Source organism: Liolophura sinensis, chromosome 6 (genome assembly GCF_032854445.1).
Source record: "Liolophura sinensis isolate JHLJ2023 chromosome 6, CUHK_Ljap_v2, whole genome shotgun sequence".
Classification (NCBI taxonomy): Eukaryota; Metazoa; Mollusca; class Polyplacophora; order Chitonida; family Chitonidae; genus Liolophura; species Liolophura sinensis.
In genome coordinates, this window is record NC_088300.1 from 68,316,499 (window position 1) to 68,337,330 (window position 20,832).

At 38.3% G+C, this 20,832-nt stretch overlaps 2 protein-coding genes across 2 annotated transcripts in view; one reads left to right on the plus strand and one right to left on the minus strand.

Annotated features, from left to right (window-relative positions):
• Nucleotides 1-836: 836 nt before the first annotated feature.
• LOC135467656 (leucine-rich repeat-containing protein 56-like) lies at nt 837-19,501 on the minus strand. Its single transcript, XM_064745449.1, has 13 exons — nt 19,155-19,501; nt 18,039-18,146; nt 17,646-17,802; nt 16,752-16,900; nt 15,574-15,753; nt 14,949-15,063; nt 11,960-12,158; nt 10,891-11,085; nt 9,922-10,064; nt 9,219-9,322; nt 8,763-8,986; nt 4,895-5,174; nt 837-3,905 (listed from the first exon to the last, which is right to left on the minus strand). The coding sequence occupies exons 2-13, from the start codon at nt 18,071-18,073 to the stop codon at nt 3,737-3,739; spliced, it is 1,950 nt and encodes a 649-aa protein (XP_064601519.1). The 5' UTR covers nt 18,074-18,146; nt 19,155-19,501; the 3' UTR covers nt 837-3,736.
• Nucleotides 19,502-20,177: 676 nt separating this feature from the next.
• Nucleotides 20,178-20,832, plus strand: part of LOC135468585 (thymocyte nuclear protein 1-like) — a 31,668-nt gene continuing 31,013 nt past the window's right edge. The window contains exon 1 of the mRNA XM_064746923.1: nt 20,178-20,302. Within this exon, the coding sequence (XP_064602993.1) occupies nt 20,269-20,302 (34 nt within the window). The 5' untranslated portion in view covers nt 20,178-20,268. The remainder of the gene's footprint in view (nt 20,303-20,832) is intronic.

The following is a 20,832-nucleotide window of genomic DNA, read 5'->3' on the forward strand; positions in this document are numbered from 1 at the left end:
AATTTTGTATTTTATTGGTGTTTTATGACGTAAATAAAATTATCTCACTTATAGGACGCTGATTTGTACCATGGAGGAAGTAAACCAGAATGAGCGGGGGAAACCAATAACCATCAGCTGATGGTAGACCTTTCCACTAAAAACCAGAGGCACTAAACTGAAGAATTTTTCACTTAAACGATTTCGGCATGTCTTTAGGCAGGTGAAATCCCAGTACCCGGAATACACTGATCTTGGCCGAGATACGGGCGATCTTTTCTTTCAGTTTGGCAAATACTTGCAGCAGTTTTAAAAAAGTAAATCATTAGAGATTTGCATGTTTAGGGGTTTACGATATAGACGCACATGGTGGGTGGAGGAAACATTGGAAAAATACAAACACATACTGTGTCACTGTAAGGTATGTAGGACATTATAAGATGTTTACCGACCAACTAAAGAGTATTTCACTTGTATGTCAGGGTTATGGTTGGAGAAATGAGAAGAATGCTGTGCAAATCATGGCCCTTTGCAAAAAATCCGACCAAAGATTCTGGCTAACACCAAAAGTGGACCAGGAAAGCCGGATTTGAATCTTCGAACCAATTGGTCTGATGCGTGGAAGCCATCGAGGTCTTCCGGCACCAATTACGCCGTGTTCAATTACATTTAACTTACAAGACAACGACCAGCATTGAAGAGGGAGGCAACCGGTGAGACCCAAGACCACTCGCAGGTTACTAGAAGACCATCCCACAAACGACCGAAGAGGACGATTGTCTGACGGAAACATTTTGATAGACAGCGGTATTGTGGTAATCATTAACTGATCATATAAAACTCATTATTTTTCAGAGCAATGATTTTATTTACACATATCAAATAGACCGGTTGTATGCTGACGCCATTATCTATAAACGCTGTGTGTTGTGACATTAGAAGCTAGGTAAAAGTTAATTACAGGCTGAAGTGCTTTACACAGAGACTAAGTTGACAATGTTGTCGCTAACCCACTGTTCCGCCTTGAAACTTCCCTTCTGGATTCCATATAGGCAGAATATATTTCCTTCTACTTCGGAAGTACAGCTTTAACAGTTTGTCTGAAATGATTCTTCCAATGATGTGCTTCCAGTACGCAATATCCACGCATTCCTGGGTTCACTGCCCTTGGAAAATCGCTTGCACTCTTTATCCAAACAATGAAGGAACTGTGCAATTGAAGTCCTAATGAACTGAAAAAGCTATCTGTAAACACCTGTCGGAAGTTATTTTTATTACAGTTCGCTGAAAAAATCAATATGATGGCTCTTGCCCCTCTTGTCGGTGCATTGTCGGTGTAGGTAGTGACGTCATCATGTAACAGGATTAAATTTTCTATTTCACAAGGAAAGATATCACCTACATACAAACATTTGGGATGTACAAAACGCTAAATATGATGATATAAATGTAAATCCAGATTTTTAACGACTTCATTGGTTGTTGATTTAAAGGAATGCATCAATTAAAAAAAGTTAAATATGTACATATTTATAGTGATAAATAGAATATTTACACATCATTCCACGCTCAGTACCATATTATGTGAGCAAACACACATATTAATAAAGGAAATATGTTTCACTTGGAGAAAATAACAGCTTTGGAACAGTTACCTTGAGCAGTAATACTTTGGTGTGTAAAGAGGTCCGTTGAGGGAGCATTTTGTCTAAACATATGCAATATGGCTCAACAGCTTATCAAAGTTACAGGAATTCAAACATATACTTGGCTCAAAATTACACAGCAGGCTGATACTATGCTGGTGGATGACACTGATTTCCACATTCTCTTCAATTACATGTACACGTTACCGTCCTGTATACAGGTAAATCTGTACCTGTGCAAACACAGCTGCCCTCAACGTGGATACCCATTGACAAAAAGCTCCAAGAAGCACTCTTCATTACAACATGTGTGACATTTGACACCTGCGGGTAATACCGTCTGATTAATCTGGACCTTCAGATCAATATATTTATCCACTTCACACAGACAACACCAGACGGGGATGGTGTCGCTTGCTTCTGTCTCTGTCACTGATAACAGTAATTCTTCTCAATGCATTTACCCATTTTATACACCAGACCAGCATTGGATGGATAGGGTATAGGTTGCTTCTGTTTCACCCTAATGATCACAGTAATTCTGGTCATTGCCTTTATCCATTTCACACACCTTAAGCGTAACACCAGACCAGTATGATATGGATAGGGTATAGGTTGCTTCTGTTTCACGCTGATGATCACAGTAATTCTTGTCATTGCCTTTATCCATTTCACACACCTTACGTCTAACACCAGACCAGTATCAGATTGGTTACAGGGTATATTTTGGTTTTATTTTGGTCATTGACAACTGTAATTCGGTTCAATGCGTTCATTCATGTTGCACACCAAACACCTGGCCAGCATCAGAAGTGACATTTCGCTTGACTCCATCTCACTGCATTGTTGGTGACTGTGTAATTACTTCTGCATAAAATATTTCACGCAGAGAAAAAGCCAGAGAGGGATGTGAATGAATACCCATTCACATCTTAAACAGTAATGTATCTTTGGTCACTGTAACTGTACGTTGTACGCAATTATTCCTACAACTAAGAACCTGTCCACCTGCTCCTGTCTACACACCTTCAGTGTTCAACAGTTAATCAGGTTCCAAGACAAGCCAACCGATAAATGTGTTACAGAACTGTAAAGCTATGTCAATTTGAAGTCGACAGGACACTTCACTGAATTTGCTACTGAGCAAACAGTTTGAGCATTTCGATTCATGATTAAAGTTTGACCAAATTGGAACAATCTTGACAAGCCAACACAAGACTATGAAAACGCCTTGATAATCCAACAAAAGGCCATAAAACAGCCTTTTCAACCCAATGAAAGGCTATAAAACAGTCTTTTCAACCCAACGAAAGGCTATATAACAGCCTTGACAATTCAATACGACCATTAAATAGTCTTGATAATCCAATGCAAGACCATGAATTCAAACAGCCTTGACAAGCCAACACAAGACTACTAAATGGCCTTGACAATGCAAGATTATGAATCCAAACAGCATTAACAATCCACCATGTGACCATACCGAACAGCCTTGACAATCCACCATGTGACTATGTGAAACATGGCTATAAAACAGCCCTGACAAGCCAACACAAGGCTATAACACAGCCTTGACAATCCAACAAGACTACTAAATAGCCTTGACAATGCGAGACTATCAATTCACACAGCCCTGACAATCCACCATGGGACTATATGGAATAGCCTGGACAATGGAACATGGCTATGAAACAGCCCTGACAAGCCAACACAAGACTAGAAAACAGTCTTGACAAGCCAACATAAGACTACAAAACAGCCTTGACAAGCCAACATAAGACTACAAAACAGCCTTGACAAGCCAACACAAGACTATAAAACAGCCTTGACAAGCCAACATAAGACTACAAAACAGCCTTGACAAGCCAACACAAGACTATAAAACAGCCTTGACAAGCCAACATAAGACTATAAAACAGCCTTGACAAGCCAACATAAGGCAATAGAACAGCCTTGACAAGCCAACACATGACTATAAAACAGCCTTGATAATCCAACACAAGACTATGAAAAAGCCTTGATAATCCAACACAAGACTATGAAAAAGTCTTGATAATCCAGTAGACCTATGAGCTTGCATGTATGTAAATCTCCTCTCTTCACACTTCTCTTCATAGTCCCTCCCCAGGCCATGACTTCTGTGACGGTACGGGAACATTTGGTAGTTGTCGCTTGACTCGTAACTGACTAGGTAAGGCTAGAGCAGCCCTTGATGTGGGTACTCTGCTGGTTACACCTGAAACTCCAGATGCCGGTCTCAATGGTTCATGGACACTTGGTCTGTAAAATCCAAGAGAAAAATGTATACACTTCAAAAGGAACAGCAACATGTTTAATGTTGGTACTGTTACTCTAGATACTGTAGTGCATATGCAGCTTAAATTGCAAATGATTGACTGACTGAATAACTGGTGTTTCTACCCCTCTTGCACTAGGCACGACAAACAATACACACTTGGAAAAAAAATGCTGATGGGTATCTTCATTTCTCTTATTTTGCACTCTTTAAGAAGTCAATGATTTATTTTATTCGGGCTTTTGCAAAAATATTTCAGAATATAACAACTAAATCGCTGTATTTAAAACTGAAGGTGATGCAGCAAGACTGCATCTGCACACATGACCTCACTGGTTTAGGGACAATCATGTGCAGCAAAATCGAGTGACAAGTTGTACTGTTTACTCGAGGATTTTTTCACTTTATCTAATGACGGTCAATTTTATGCGTGGAGAAAATTTGAGTGCACAGAGTAAACCACTGACCTATGGCCACTTACTGACCAACTTTGTGACATGTAACATACATGCACATCATTTTAGTGGAAGACAGGTGGTCTTCAATGTACATCGTAGATCAATTATTGTCACCAAGGTCCCTCACGCAGCGACAGTGAGGGAATGTACAAATTCCCTGTCCAAGATAAAGTCTGAGCCTGCACCATAAGCATATTAGTGATTGAAAGGCAAGCGCCTGCATCCAGTAGACCACAGCCTGTATCCAGTAGACCACAGCCTGTATCCAGTAGACCACAGCCTGCCCCAAATCTGCCGATAGCACAGAGTTACATATATTGCTCAGCGGTCAGCGGAAACAGTGATCAGCCAACTGATCATTCTTTCAGTCTTCCATATTCATTTCATAGACCAAAAAAAAAACCAAAAAAAAAACCAAAGGTCTGTCACTGGGTTGCCTGCATGTTAAACCTGGTTTTCACAAACTACTAGTTACATGTAGTTTGTAAAGCTACATGTACTAGTGTACCACATACCTTTCTCTGGTAGAGTTCTTTGGGATGGAAGGCACTGGAGGCTTGGTTGGTATGACTGATGGGATAGGGCTTTGATGGTTTACCCCTACAGAACGGACACTGCAAGGTGACGGTTGCCTCAATGTTCTCAGGTCAGCTGATACTCCGTCACCATCCTCAAATGATGGCCCCTGTCTGCCCTGGGGACGAGGCGCTGCAGAAGCCGTAGGTTGGTGAGTGTCTGTCTGGTGGGTGGGGGTGTGGTATCTACGAGAACGGAATTCTGGAGTTCTTGGTCTTCCTGCACATTTAAGAGTTAAGAGAAAGGAATGAATTTGTAATGCATACAAAACAAAATGACATTTATGCTTGTTGTTTGAAATTTTATTTAATATAAGCAGCAAATGAAGGAGCTCACTGTATTCCCATGAGCCTGTTTTAGACCAACCACACTGTGCCAATTTTTAACCTTGCTCCTATTATTAGATCATAGTGCTGCATTAAGTGTTTGAACCAAACCGGTAAGAGCATATTGTATCATTACAAAGACAACCTCTTTCACACCAAATAAACAAAAGTCTGATAGCATAATTTATGAAAAACACTTGCTTCTGAACTTTTTTGTACACCAAATCATTAATATTGGTTGTCTATTTTAATACACTAAAACTTTTGCTATATGTGCATGGAGTCAGAACTACTGCCTTCTTTTTGAATGGAAGTGCATTTTTTCTTTTGACTTAAAGGAGAAGAAAATTTAAATATCAGTCAAATACCATTGAAGAGAGTATGTAATTCCTCGCAGGTGCATACCATAAAAAATTCTAACATGTACCTCAAGTTGATAAATTATAAATAAAGTCAGCACCAAAATCCGCTGTGGGCGACTCCATTTTGCCTAAGAACTAGTCCTGAAGTCTTCTGTGTTAGGAGGAGAATTGCTGTCGGAACCCGGAAGTGCAGTTCGTACATTTCCGGAAGAACTCTTCTTCCCAGAAGGTAGCGTACAGTACAGTTCGTTTTCAGCTTGACGACCGGGAAGCCAGAATGTTAGACCTAGGTTCTGAGTTTACACGAACACTTTGACAGTTTTAACGACTCCCATTGGCTGAGAGGCAACACACCCCCAGCATAAATTACAGGGTGTTAAAGATGGAGGACGCCATGGACTCAGCGATTTATGCCAGTTTTCCCTTTTCCAGGTTTTTACTTGTATGGCGAGGAAAAATCGCAAAATTATGCAGCTGGCACCACCAGATCTTTGCAGCCTATAGTGTCCTGTTTTTAAGTTTTCTTCTCCTTTAAGTATAATAAATATACAACTGAGTGTAAAACTATAGCTATTGTTTTTCTTTGTATCTGTATTCTCTTTATTCTTTGCTACAACTGACATTAATTCAAACCTTCAATTCACAGACCCTGTCAAATACATGTGACTTGTCACAGACAATGCAACAGTCTGCTTGAGGGAAAGCACCATCGCATTCCACTCTCAACATATTATACTTGGGTGTATGAAGTGAGACGCCCTTTGTGCCTTCGATCAGTTCAAGAAATCCCTTCTCAAAGAATGTTGTGATCGAAGGAGATATTTAATGGACAGTAGTTTATGATTAAACAGAATGATCAGGTTTAATTATTTGTTCAGCTTCTTAATGAAGCCAATTTACACTTGACTATGGTCAGGATGATAGACAGGCCTCGTGTGGGGAGATGAAGTATTTGTAGACACTGATGCTTTCATTTTTGGATTTTTACGCCTTTATTTTTTGGGTGGGTGCAAGTGGACGCAGTGCAAAAAGCTTTCAACTATAGTCTTCTTTTTCTCGTTGTTTTTACACTGTAACTATTGTGAATGCCATTGTAAGCTGGACCACAGCACTTGTCCATTAATCAGTACTTTGAAAAGGAGAGAGTTCAAAGTAAACATAACAAATGTCTATAATTAACTCATCAATAGATTCACTATCCAGTACTTATAATAATTAGATTGGGGGATCTGATGTTAACTCAAAAGCACAGCAGGAAAATTATGGAGAGAGAACTAACCGCATGAAATGACTCAATTACACGGTGCTGTATGTTGGCATTAAATGAAGCTGACATTGGTACATGCATGTACATGAATGAATCTGACTCACCATAAGTTTGTGCCTTTAAATAGCATTATAAATAATGCATGTGAACTCATGGAATTTGATTAGTCTAATGAAAATAGAATAAATGCTGTATAAATTTCATACAATTTGTTGAATTTCGACAAAACGCACTGTATTAATGTGGCATTTGGAATGCAGCTTGTCGTATTTTTATTCGACCAGAATTCTAGAATTCTATGAGTTTATATGACTAGTTGCACTGTTTGAAGGCAGCTTTATCACAAAGTACTGGTGTGAAAGTAAAGAGGGCCTTCACTTTTCAAATTCATTACAACATTGCCTTGGTCAAAGAGAGAAGTTCATGACCAGCTGAGGATGTGTTTGGCTATGGCTTCAAGTGAGGAGGTTTGCTAGGATAAGGCAAGCTGTGATAGTTTCCTCTGAGCTCGACCTTTTTTCCCTTCACACATATTATGTTCTGAACAAAGTCAAGTACCCATCAAGTGATTGAATTATCCTTGAGTTAAAAAGCACCCAAAATAGTCAAATTGAATAAATCAACAAGTGAAAGTGAAAAAATGAAAAACATCTGTACTTTTTTGTTAAACTATCATCATTTACATGCCATTAGACTTTGACATACATACATACATAAAAAAAAAAATCATTATGAATGTAATAAAACATAGCGAAGTATACCCATAACTTGTGTCAATAATTCATTCTGTCCATGTACAAACTTACTTTTAACCAACTGTGCCAGAACCACATTCATTTATCTCATAAATATGGAAACTGTCACTCATGAAAGGCAAATTGTTTTACAAAAATCTGTACAAATAACAAATAGGTAAAAACTTTGGTCATAATGAATTGTTTTGTGAAAAAGTCTCTTAAGTGTGATGATTGAGGGATGTACAAAAACATATCAGTTTCCACTGACTTTGGCTTTCACCAAAGAACTGAGAGAGCTGTGATTTACAACTGCTTGAGCCGTGAGGAGACATGCTGACCATCAATCATCTGTATTTACCACACAATCTCTTTGTCTCATGTTATTTAAGTGCAAAATCAAAAAGGGTTATTGTAATCAGTCTTGCATGTCTTTGAAGAACAAAAACAACTGAGTCAGATACACGCATTGACAACAGACATGATCATCCCTGTTACAGTAAAGCCAAGCCTGGACTAGAGCTTATACAGTGTGTGCATGTATACTTACTTACCAGAATTTAGTGTTAAATCACAAGAATGAAATCCTTTTCTACTCAGTATTTCAGCATTTTGTGGTGCCATTGTGCGCAGTAATAAATGGATAGCAGTGACAAGTGACACTGTGCATTACTATTGAACTTTAAACAGTTTACTTCAATGCCCACTTGTCATTGGCCATATCCACACAATAGAGATTTATAAATATTCACGCCATTGTTATCCATTTACTATTCCTGCTAACGCTAGAGTATAAAATGATTCATTCTACAGATTATTATGAACACTATTTGCTTTAATTTATATATTTCATTGGTGTTCTATGATGTACTCAAGAATATTTCACTTTATACTTGATGGTAGCCTGCATCATGGTGGGAGACACCTATGACATTCCGCAGGATGCTACCAGACCAAGAGAGGAAGTTGGCCTAAACTGGACCTGAACTCACAGCCACGGCTCTTGAGTCATCGTGCTGCACTACCATGCTAACCATTTGGCCACAGAGGTTCCAAGACACTATTTCTTTTTTACACAAAAATTCTTTCATTGTTGAACAACTAGATTTTGTTCTTACCTAAGTCAGTTGTGGGTTGAGTAGGGGGTTTGACATGTCCTGTAGCCACTGGCTGTTGGGTGGTATCTATAGTGCTGGAGAGGACCTGGATACCTGACTCCTCCTCAGACTCCACATCTTCATCAGAGTCTGTCAGATCCTCACTATCAGACCAGTCAGCTGTCTCATTGGGCACTATCCTCAGCACCTGAGGAGCTTTCTCCTTCTGGATCTTTTTTATCACCCTGTTCACATCGAAACCAAAAATTGAAGTTTCCTCTTTTGCCACTCTTACAACCTTCACGCAGGTGGTTAAGAAATCGGCATACATGTAGGTGCAAATCAAGATGCCCCTATTGTATTCGAAAAGTGGCATCAAAAACTTTTTCTGATATAAAACCTGATCTGAAAATGCATGTTGTTTTTGTCAAAATCTCAACAGAAATCTGTTACAATAAAATAAGGCACAGTACTTACTCGTCATGGTGCTCTCTCCATGCTTTCAGGTCTTCCAGTAATTCTTCACTGTTCTGCCCTTCTAATGGCGCTGGGTCGTATGTGTGTTCAGCTTTATGACGGTACTGCGGTCAAGGAACCAAGAAGGGTGAAATATGATATAAATTGTATGTACAGCATTTCATGACAGAAAAGATACTGTGTACAAAACTGGATCTCAAACTGCCTTTGTACATGTACCTTAACTCAACCTTTTCAACCACCTCTACAACCAATATTTTGAAACATTCTGAGAGAACTATGAAGTGTAGAGCAATAATTTGCACATTTTATGAAGCTTGCATCTTTACAGTGACAAAAGCAAGTAATTTTTAGTGTCACTGTCATAATAAATTTCACTGAACAAATGCTTTTGTCGATGAAAAGGTTGAAGATTTACTGTACATCTGATTTCACTGACTGATTGGTTTTGCTGAAAAATGTTCACTGCTCGCATATTATGTTGCACAAAATTCAGGCCTGGGAAAGGCGTTCTGAGGTTTGTTTAGAGTGTTGGATGAACTGTAAATTACAGCACCATAAGTAATACTTTATCACATTTATTTGCATTTTGGGGGCAAACGTTGAGGTCATTTACCGTATAGATGTATTTCTGCTAGACAACGTCAGGTTGATGATTAGAGGAAACCCGAACTGGTCATGGCAGATAACAACAACAACTTACCTGTACAAACAGCTTTGGTGTGGTCTCTTTAGCTGGAGGAGTAAAGCTGTCCCCTCTGCGACTGCGCAGGGCTCGGCATGGATTACCACAGATCACGCTCCCTGTTGTAAGGGCACTGGACGCCTCACTCACCTCATTTTCCTCTGCAGTACACAATACAGTGTATATTAAATATGGATTTGACAACTGAAGATTTAAACAATCTTGAAGCAAAATTTACAACCAAATGGAAAGCACAAACAAAAAGCAGTCATGTACTGATAGGATTATAAGCACGCGTCTATAACATCTCGTTTCAGTTTGGCTTTTGGTGTATACTGTCATGAATGTCTTATACCAATGTCAGTCTTTTTTGGATTACTTCTCCCTGAAGAGAAGTCAGATTCAATGGTCAAAGAAATGAGAATTATAGATATTAAAGAACCATGCCGAATCATTAGCAGAATCTTGATAATGAGGTTGCAGACTTAAATCTACAATGGTCGGCTGCAGCGTGAAGCCTGGAGGTTTAATTGTCACGTATCTGCGGAAGGGTGTTGGGATAATCTTGTCACTCTGAGCTCCTCCACACCTAAGCCTGACCACCAGTTAATAAGTGAGGATATGAGCCTCACTTACTTAATACTACTTGTCATCCATTATGTCATTTGAGCTCTATTTGCTAATGATAAATTTACTTTCATCACATTTTGAAAAAAACAAGAAAATAAAAAAAACTTGACAAGAACTAAAAGACAACACCAGTTATCTTTTCACCTACTGATCTATAAACTGAAGATACATTTACCACGAAATACTGGTGCTTTATTTCTCACAAAATACATGACTGGATAGTAAATCTTTTGCCATAATTATACATACATGTACATTGTATCTGTATCAAACAAAATGAAAATCTGAAAAAAATATGATATTCCGAAAAATTTCGAAGGTACAAAACTTTTTTGAGTCCTTGGCTACACCACTAACCTGAAGACAGTGGTCGAGCTGCTGTGCCTGGCCTCCCAGCACTACTACCGGGACTCTGACTACCACGTGTCTTGGGTCGGACAATACTAGGGGAGGTCTGGGGAACAGCAGTTAGAGGCCTCATGCCAGATGAGGGTCTCAGGGCTGACCCTGGGCGGAAGTTGGTCAGTGCTGGCACTGTTCCCACAGAAATACCTGTGAATACCAATCAATGATTAGTAACATGTAATGTGCAAGATTAAATAGTGACTTGATGTGATTACATGTACAGCATGATCTGTAACTTATTACTGAATGTTGTTGCACTGTTCAAAAAAGTGCAGTAATTAGCCACTAAAAATGGGACAATGAGTGGTTAAATACTTTATATATACATTTATATATAAACCCATCAGAGCCCACTGTATCCATTAAATGGATACATGTACATATACCGTGGCTAAAAAGCTAGGGAGGGTGTGTGTGTGTGTGGGTGGGTGTGTGTGTGTGGGTGTGTGTGTGTGGGTGTGTGTAGGTGTGTGTGTGTGTGTAAGGGGGGTGGGGGGGGGGGGGGGCTCCATGGGTCCTGGTTAAAGCACTTGTTAAATGAGTATAATATTCTTTCATATTAATGTAAATTTCTTTATCCTCTGTAACATCAAATTACAAAAAAAAAAAACAAAAAAAAAAAACAATCTAACATTTGATCCAATACATGTGTATTGTGAGGCATGCTTGTGATGAATCAAGCTGCATAATTTCATAAGAATTAAACAATTGCCTGTATGATAAAAACAGTGGAATAAAACATCAGACATACCACATATATGCATGAGACATAAGTACCTTTGGAATTCTCAATTTCACCAATCGCTATTAGAATATTCATAAAATTCTATAACGTACTGTCTAGAAGAAATGATGTTAGTACTGTACACCATTTTTGCTAGGGAACTCATGACAGCCCCTGGAATTTATGTGACCTGTAATGAGACGAAATCAGTATTGCGAAAAACGATTATGTTCCATTATCACTTCTGTTAATAAGCAAGTTGCATTTTTTGGAGAGGGTGGAAGAGATGTCTCTCACCTGCACTATCATCATCAGTACTGTCAAGGGAATTCAAGTTCTGAAGCGATAAATCTTTCTGCAAGTTGTCTAAAAACGCCCAGTCCTCATCGAACACGTTGGCTTTTTTACTGGACTCTACGTTCACAATCGGCTCATCGTCTAATGATTTTAGCTGTGGTAACATGCTTTTGATGGTTGCCCTGTAGTCATAGTCCTTCTGTGTAAAGGAAAAAGAACAAAAAAAAAGAAACTGTTTGGCTGATTTTCTTGTAAAAAAGCATAAATGACACAAGTAACAATGTATTGCAGAAGTTGCAGCTGAGAGTTAGTTCCCCTTGTGCACAGCACCAAGACAGCATGAAGATGATGAAGAAAGAGTGAGTGAGTGCTTGGGGTTCTCAACAATTTTTCAGTCATATGATGACGAAGGAATCATTAGGGTGCATGTACGTGTAATGTGCCTCCTTGTTGCAGGACGGATTTCCACCGCTCATTTATTTAGTGCTGCCTCACTGAGACGACTTACCAAAGGCAAGCAAGCCGCCCCGCCCGAGCCATTATACTGATACGGGTCAACCAGTCGTTGCACTATCCTCTTCATGCTGAATGCCAAGCGAGGAAGTTACAACTTCCTCTTTTAAAGTCTTAGGTGTGACTCGATCAAGGATTGATCCTGACCGGTCCCGAAGCGGACGCTCTACCGACTATGCTATCCGGGCCGGTCGATGAAGAAAGAAGTGCATGCATTGGTGTACCTACATACATGGTCTACATACTTGATTTGACAGGCTACAATAACCGAAAGATATTTCCACAACATAATTTCACAAAATTAAAATTGTCGCAATGAACTGCAACTGGTATTTGTACTATAGGATATTCTAGTGCAGGTGAACATGAATATTTTAAATAATATTGCATATTTATTTATTTCTTGTTTAATGCCATAACTCTCTCACTTTCAGAAGCAATGGCAGTCAGTGTTACTGGTATAGAGGAAATCAAATTTCCCATGGGTGATGTAGAGATATGCAGGTCATATAATATAAAATAAAATAAAAGGACCAGTGAAGAGAGCGTGCTAGTTGCCAAATGTCCCCGCGTAAGCATTATGGCTTAAACTGATATACGTGCAGATGTTAGGGTACTTGCAAGCTATTATAAATGCGATTAGTCTAGAAATACTCAAAATCCTGTGTTGTTATCAGATTTCAAAAATTATGTGTAACAGAAAGACAGTATGTGTGGTCTGCCATTTTTCTTTTATTTCAAGATTTGCGGAAATATGTGTGATGAAATGGTAGCACACCACATGTAGCATAGGCTACTGTGAATAACAAGTTGCCTTCTTGTTCACATTGGAGTTTATTAACTCATGGACTATATTTCACAATATGAATTTGTGTTATAGCCAATATGTAGCTATGTCATTGCGTCTGAAGTATCAGTAGTGCTTGTTTTTTCGCTTGATTGATACAACGTGAAATGATTACTAAACAGGTAAAAAAACCAATTACCTCATGTATTACAAAATTATTACATAGCAAATCAACTTCAATTTTTTTGCTTTTTATTTAAATTATATATTTAATTCTTTAATTTAGTACAACATAAGTAAAATCTGTACATTCCACGGGATATCTCGCTTGTGAGTACCCGTACCTAATTTATAACCAATCTGAGCACAGGGATTAATAAGCTTGCAGTGTTATATGACTAAACAGTCGAATTTCTCATTTGAATTTAAAAAAGATTTTGACACTAAATGCATTGTTTTACCAGAATCATTCTTTAAAAATGCTTCACTGTTGACTGAGTGTTATTTTACATAACTGGGAACAAGGCATTGTGGACGTTTTGAGATGGAGAATGGCGATATATTTTCATGAGGCTAACATTTTTGTTTTCCTAAATGTCCAATACACAGCAAATACCAGTATAACTAGAAAGCACACGTATCAGAAGGCCTGCTTTTTAAAACTCTTCCACTAGCGTCTGAACTGAGACAACTTAGTGAGTTGCCTTGTACAAATTGTCTGGAAAGACTGGGCATGTAGGTCAAGGCATGAGTGCCCCCTCCCTTGCTCTACTCGCATGCTGATATGTCGCCTGCTGTGAGCGTTTGCAGGAGACTTCTTAGATCTTCTTGCTTACTTTCAGGGAGGCTCAATTATCAAGTGTCTGTAATTATTGAGATGATATGATAAGTCAAGACTAACTGTGACGGGAGGGCTGGTTAGGTCAGTGAATCTGCATGAACAGTTTTACACCAAATTAAAATGTCTTTAGATATCAAATATATATATAGGACATATATTTACAATTCACTCACACCTCAGCTACATGTACCTGTAAAATTCCAACATCATGGGATCATGATGGGTTCACATGGTGGAACAATTTGTAAATTAGAACCAATATTTTGAAGGCTTGCGGTACATCAAAGAAATTGAGACATGTCCGAATTTACATGTATAAGATATGTGCTATTCATCTAATATTAAAAATGACACTGCTGTTCACATAGTGAAAAATAAGCCATAACAAAAGATATCTAAGGTTTTCTCAATACTATCTAACACTTGCCAGTAGCATGTGTGTGATGAATCATTAGCTCACCTTTGGTGAAGTTAATGACTTACCAGTGGTGAACATGTGGAATGGTTACATAAAGGTGTAGTGGAGGCAGGTATACCCTCACACCATTGGTAATTTACAGTAACTTTACACCATCAACACATGAAAGCTCACAGGATGTTAGGGGCTGGCTTAGATGTGCAAGTGGTAAGATACATCAAATTCGCCTGACCTATGAAACACCTAAAATTTCATCCATGACTACGTTGCTCATATTCCCTGATTTGGAGAGTTCTTTTGAGGTTTGTTTGGACAGAATGATGATATCCCATGAATGGAAATGTAAGTTTCAGTAATATTCTAATGACATTTATTTGATAACATTTAAGAAATTTTAGGCCATTACTTGAACAAATGCTGAAATTCATACCTCTTGGCTATCTGGGGTGGGCATAACACACACAGGGTTAGCCTCTAGTGTTAGAATCTGTAACTGTGAACACAATTCCAAATACTGGATCTGGCTGATGTCTTCTATATTATTGCTGTAATCAATTAAAAAAAACAACAACTTGTCATCAGTGTTTTGTTTTAATAAATATAACTATCTCGACAATCAAAGTCGTTCTTTGGAAGACTTACATGTAAAATAATAAGAGCATTGATATACCAAAATGTATTATACATTGGTGAATGCTCTTTTAATCAACAACAACAATAAATTTAAAAAAAGCCTATTCAAACATGGTACTGGGATCTCTAAGGAATATCAACAATATATAAACAATATTAATGCATGCTCGATTGATATGAAAGATTTCTACATAATAAACACTTCAACCAAAATGGTTTGCAGTTTAAATGGTGTTTTACACGTTGAAGTAATTTCATTACAAGTTTATATTTATCATGTTTATGTGTAGAAAAAGATACATTTACAATTTTTCACTTGTACATGTAATGTTCATTTAATCCACTGATAAGTTCCTATACATTTCCAAGTCCGTAAACAAGTATTTGAATGATGTTTACTGATGCCGTAAAACTGTACTTACCCTTCTAAATCCAGGATCTGTAACTTTTCCAACATGCTAACAGGGCTTAAATCCGAAATTTCATTGTATGACAAATATAGTTCAGTCAGTTGACTAATTGCAGACAAACCATCCAACTCCTGTAACCCACACCTTGACATCCACAAAACTTTCAAATTTCGCAATGATGACCCAACATCTCTGTAAAGAAACAGAAGTCATTATGTGAAATGTACACTAAATATTTATGATGTTTCCAATGGTAACATCAGAGAAAAATGTGAGATTACACGTATTTTTAACCATTTCAATTCAAAAATATTTTACATGCAATTAGTATGATTTACAGATAAAGAAAAGTTCATGTAAGTAGGTCAATGCTGCATGGAAATTCCCATTTAGAAAGAGAGGGCTTTCACAACCAGAGGTCACCGAAAGTGATGTTCAGAGGATGGTGATACGGAAAAATATCGCACGGTTCTGTACCAGATGGGTAACCCGCATAGGTATATGATAAATGTAGCTATCCTATTGGACACCTTGAATTTTCAGCAGTTGTATACAGTTATCCTGAAAATGATCTGACTGAACACTTGGAATGAAACCGACATCGACAAATGGCTATATAGGTGATCTAATAAACCATTAAGTGGCAATCACACTCTCTATCATGTACCTTATTATAGCTCTACCTTGTACCTGAAAATGAAACATGAATGCCATGAAAAGACAAACTGTGACTTACAGGCACCCTCATATATTAAAATTGTTTGCCCTTTGCACACAAACTGCTTAATATATTGATGATTTATAAGAAGACATTTTTTTCTAACATTATGACACCATGTTTCTCTCTTGTTTTTTTTTTTAGAAAATCTAGCCTAAACCTTACAAGGACTGATCCAAGACCATGTCATATGCACCATACCTGTCAATTCTAAGTCTCAGTGTATTAAATCTCACATTTTGTAGCTCAAAAATGTTACATTAATATTGTTGTGTGATGTTTTCATCTAGTATCATGTCGAAATATGTGTATTAAACAGCAAAAGTGTCCAAAAATAGGAGACAGAAAAACTACACAAAATATTTTCTCCAAAGCCACCTGGAGCCCCATCAGGAATTTGCCCTGGATCCCGGATACTTGGATTTCCCATTTCCTTGTCCTTGTCTGGGGTGACAACTCTGCATGCACTCACCTGACACATCTGATCATGCTATTGGACAGCCTCAACTGGGTCAGGTTTGGCAACATGGTCCCAAAGTTGCCAAGGCTTGTATCACAGGTGTTTACAGTCATTTCCAAAGAATGAACACTCTCTAAATTATCAACACCAGCAAGTAATCTCTGGAAAGAGATAGGGGATATTGTATAGTGAAGTTTGAATACCATAAATATTTGTTCATCTGAAAGTTGAAAGTGTAACTCACAAGATGTTGGCACTCTATTTAATTATTGGTATGGCATAAAACACCACTCAAATAAATAAATAAAATTTAATTATTATTTATATTTTCATGACATGAGGTTCTATGGGCTCAGGTTAATTTGGTTAAGCAATCATTTTTAGCTGTAGGCCTACACAAACTAAAATAACGTCAAGTTGTATTTTTCATCTTGTACATTCTACGACGTGTTTCAATTCTCCAGTAACTTAGGAGTGTTAATTTAAAGTTTACTATTGGCACATCTGAACTCAACCCACTCAAACGTGGAACATCGTGAAACAATATGTTCCCTTTCAGATGGCTTTTGGATGGGAAATACATGCATTAATATACAATGACAAAGTGGTATCTAACTACATGCACATGCATGTGAAATTGAACTTTTATCACTGAATTAATTCCTGACATTTCATCTTCATATAAAATTAATAATAAACATTATCATCAGTCACTCTAACTTCAAAGAGCACATCTACCATATATATGCTAACCAATCTGTGTGTACTGCTCACCCAGCTGACAGATAAGACATGTTGAAATTATGAAATTTACTTAATTTTAATTACATATATACCATGTTATCAACTGCCAATTAAAATGAGTATGACAGCATTTTTAAGGCTATGAAGTGCTTAATTGCTTACCAGTTTTGTTGGAGAGAGATAACCTTCCATAAGAACATCACTCTCTTCCAAAACTATAGGCTGCGGGTTCACCCTTGAATCTTTGAACTCTGTTATCTGAACCCCTCTTAAGAGGGCACTCTGTGGTCTCTCTAAGCCTTCTTCCATCATTTTAAAACTGAAACATCCAGGACACAAGAAATTCAAGCAATCCAAATTAATAAAGGGTCAGACTGCATGCATTTACATACTGTATTTGAATTAGACAGCAGCACCACATGTTAGTTGGAGATGGAGTTGGTGACAATCTTCCTTTTTTTTGTGGAGCATGTATTCAGTATTACTTTACATGTCACTTACAATCAACCATAACAAGGTCTTTACTTTTAACCCAGTGATTTGAACATTTCTCACCTGTGCTGATGGATGTGACTTTGTGTAACAGCCATTTGAGACTGTATCAGGGGTCTTCTCCCCCTACTGGAAGCACCAGACAAGCTGCCGCCCTTGTACGAAATTTGCCTGAAGAAAAAAACACTACTGAATGCTGTTTTGCGTCTAACTCAGACACAAACCATTTAGTCCACAAATAAAGTATTAAATAATCCAAACTTTCTTTTCTTTCTATTTCCTTACCTAGATGCAATGGCACATATGACAATTAACTATTGAAAAACTCATACAGAAAATATATGGTCTTATGTACACATTGTCAGACACACCCACTGGCAACCATGTACCATCCTTCACCAGTTACCTGTCATCAAAAGCTGGATTTGAACTCAGCACATCGACTTCCTTAGTCAAGGGCTAAAGAACACCCGTAGAAGCAATATATTCCCTGCTAGCAGTATAAACTGTGTACATTTAACATTTTACTCATTTCTTGCAATATACTAAGGGTGAGGAAGGGTGGATGGGGCACCACATAATGCAATTAAAATCTTTTACATACGGATGCAATTTTTGAGTAGCTGAAGGGTATGAGTAATCTGACAAAGTGAGTAATCAATGCGGATCATTTCAACAGAGCTTAATTCACCAAGCCAAAAGTTCTTCCATATTTAACATTCAGATATTTACCTTTAATGTACAGAAATATAAAATATAGAGGCAGTTGTTGAATTACACAAAGACGAGGCTTGGTAAAGTTACATGGTGTCGAAATCATACAGTGCTTTATGTAGAATGTACTATTCATCCGTTGATTGAAGATAAATACATGCATCAAAAATTGTTAAATATATAGACCAGGTTTATAGTCTCATTTAACTGAAATTACGACACGCACGGATAGTCTGGCAATGACTTCGTGTTTCTTGGAATGTTGTCAATGCATTCACATTGTAAACATTACAATGTAACTTTAATAAGTCACATAATGAACCTTCGAGTTATGTCACCTTAAGCTTTGGGATTCCGACAAGGACACAAATAAAATGCAAACAAGTGAAAGCTGTGCAAAAGATGTTATATAAGTTCCTAAAAAGAATGGAAACTGCTTACGCCCAGACCACAACACAGACAAACCTTAGTAATAAAAATCCAGTCTCTTTTTTCCAGTCCAGTAATCACAGTGTCGCCTCGATTCAAATGTCAATCAGTAGGACAGCACACACGAAAATGGCTTGTGTCACTGATATTATCAGCCTATGTGCGGTTTTCGTCATTGGCAACAGGCAATCAATAATTCAGTCTCCGCCGTTGTCAGTGTTGGGGATGATTTCTCCGAGACCTTTCCATGAACACCGGTAAGCGGCAGGGCGTTGATTTGTGCGACATGGTACAAGTACTTTCAGACACCCATCTTTTGATAAAATACTTTTAACAAGTCTGTCTGCCTCGTCGCACAGGACGCGAATTTCGCCATGACGGTATTTTGTTTAATGCGCATGCTCAAGCGTTACATCCGCTTAATCAGGCGGCGCAGTGGGAGCCTCGTAGCTTGTTGAAACAAGTTCAGTCCTATCAACTGCACATTTCAGTTGTCCATACCATGTTAAGTTATGGACACATGCAGAAACACATCAGAATAGAATGCATAGGGATTAAAACTGCAGTCGACGCATCGGAGTAAATTACTTGATCTTTTAGGACCAAAATAGGCTATTCTTGCTAATCCGATCAGACGACAATATGTCGGATTACAGATGACCTGCAAGCGTGTAGAATTAGTCCTTCGATGTATGTTTGTATGTACGTGGAACTAGTTTGCAACTGCGATAATTTTGCGTAGATATAAGGTAAAGAATCATCGTGCAAACTCTACAATTTAATTTTAAGATTACAAGAAAATGAAACAAATCCCCGTAAATCCGGACTTCAGACTATCGATTATCGTTTCATTACAACTTTATGAGAGTTGTCCATGACCCAACAGTACTCGTCAGCCTACATCCACGAGGGGAACAGAAGTACATCCACCAGGAGAACGGACAAGTTACATGTTCCGTTCTGCTCATGGATGTCCGTTCTCCTCGTGGACGTTCTGCTCATGGATGGCGGCTGCCCAGTGCTACTCCCCATGACCGGTTTTTTTATCCTATAAATGTACGAGTCCAAAATATTTACATCGAAATGGCGGGAAAGAACTTCTGGAGGACGAGGAGATTAGACGAACATAACCGCATTGTATATTGATGAAATGGCCCCAAAACGGAAAAGACAGTTAGATAATGGTAAAGTTTTTTGACCTACCAATACGGAACGCAAGCTAAAGACTCCAAATGGTAACTTAATTGGATTTGTCGGTTGATTTGTGCAGGTTGTTGAAGCTGTCATTGGACTGTGGACGCCATGATACATGTAGCCAAGGATTTCGGCTCTGATCTCATAATATGGGGTTAGGCGTAGATCACAGCCGAGGAGTCTCCAGGTTAAAGTAGTGGTATGTAACAACAAAAATCCGCGCAAAATGAACACCCTCTGTTCCTCTGCCAAGTTTTTCTGCCTTCTATAGCCTTTACAGCCAGTAAATCCATGATAATTCACAGCTGTGACTTACGCTCACATGCCGTGTCGACATTCTGACCTATTAAACCGTGTTATTGCTCCCCGCCAATGCGCATTCGTGGTTGACCTTTCATTACATCACTATGTTTTGATCAGCTGGTTGTTAGTTTTGACAGACAGAAAGCCATGTGAGTGAGGAGGTGCAAATTTGACAGAAGGCTATGGCGCAAAATGACGGACTGTGCAAACTGTCAGA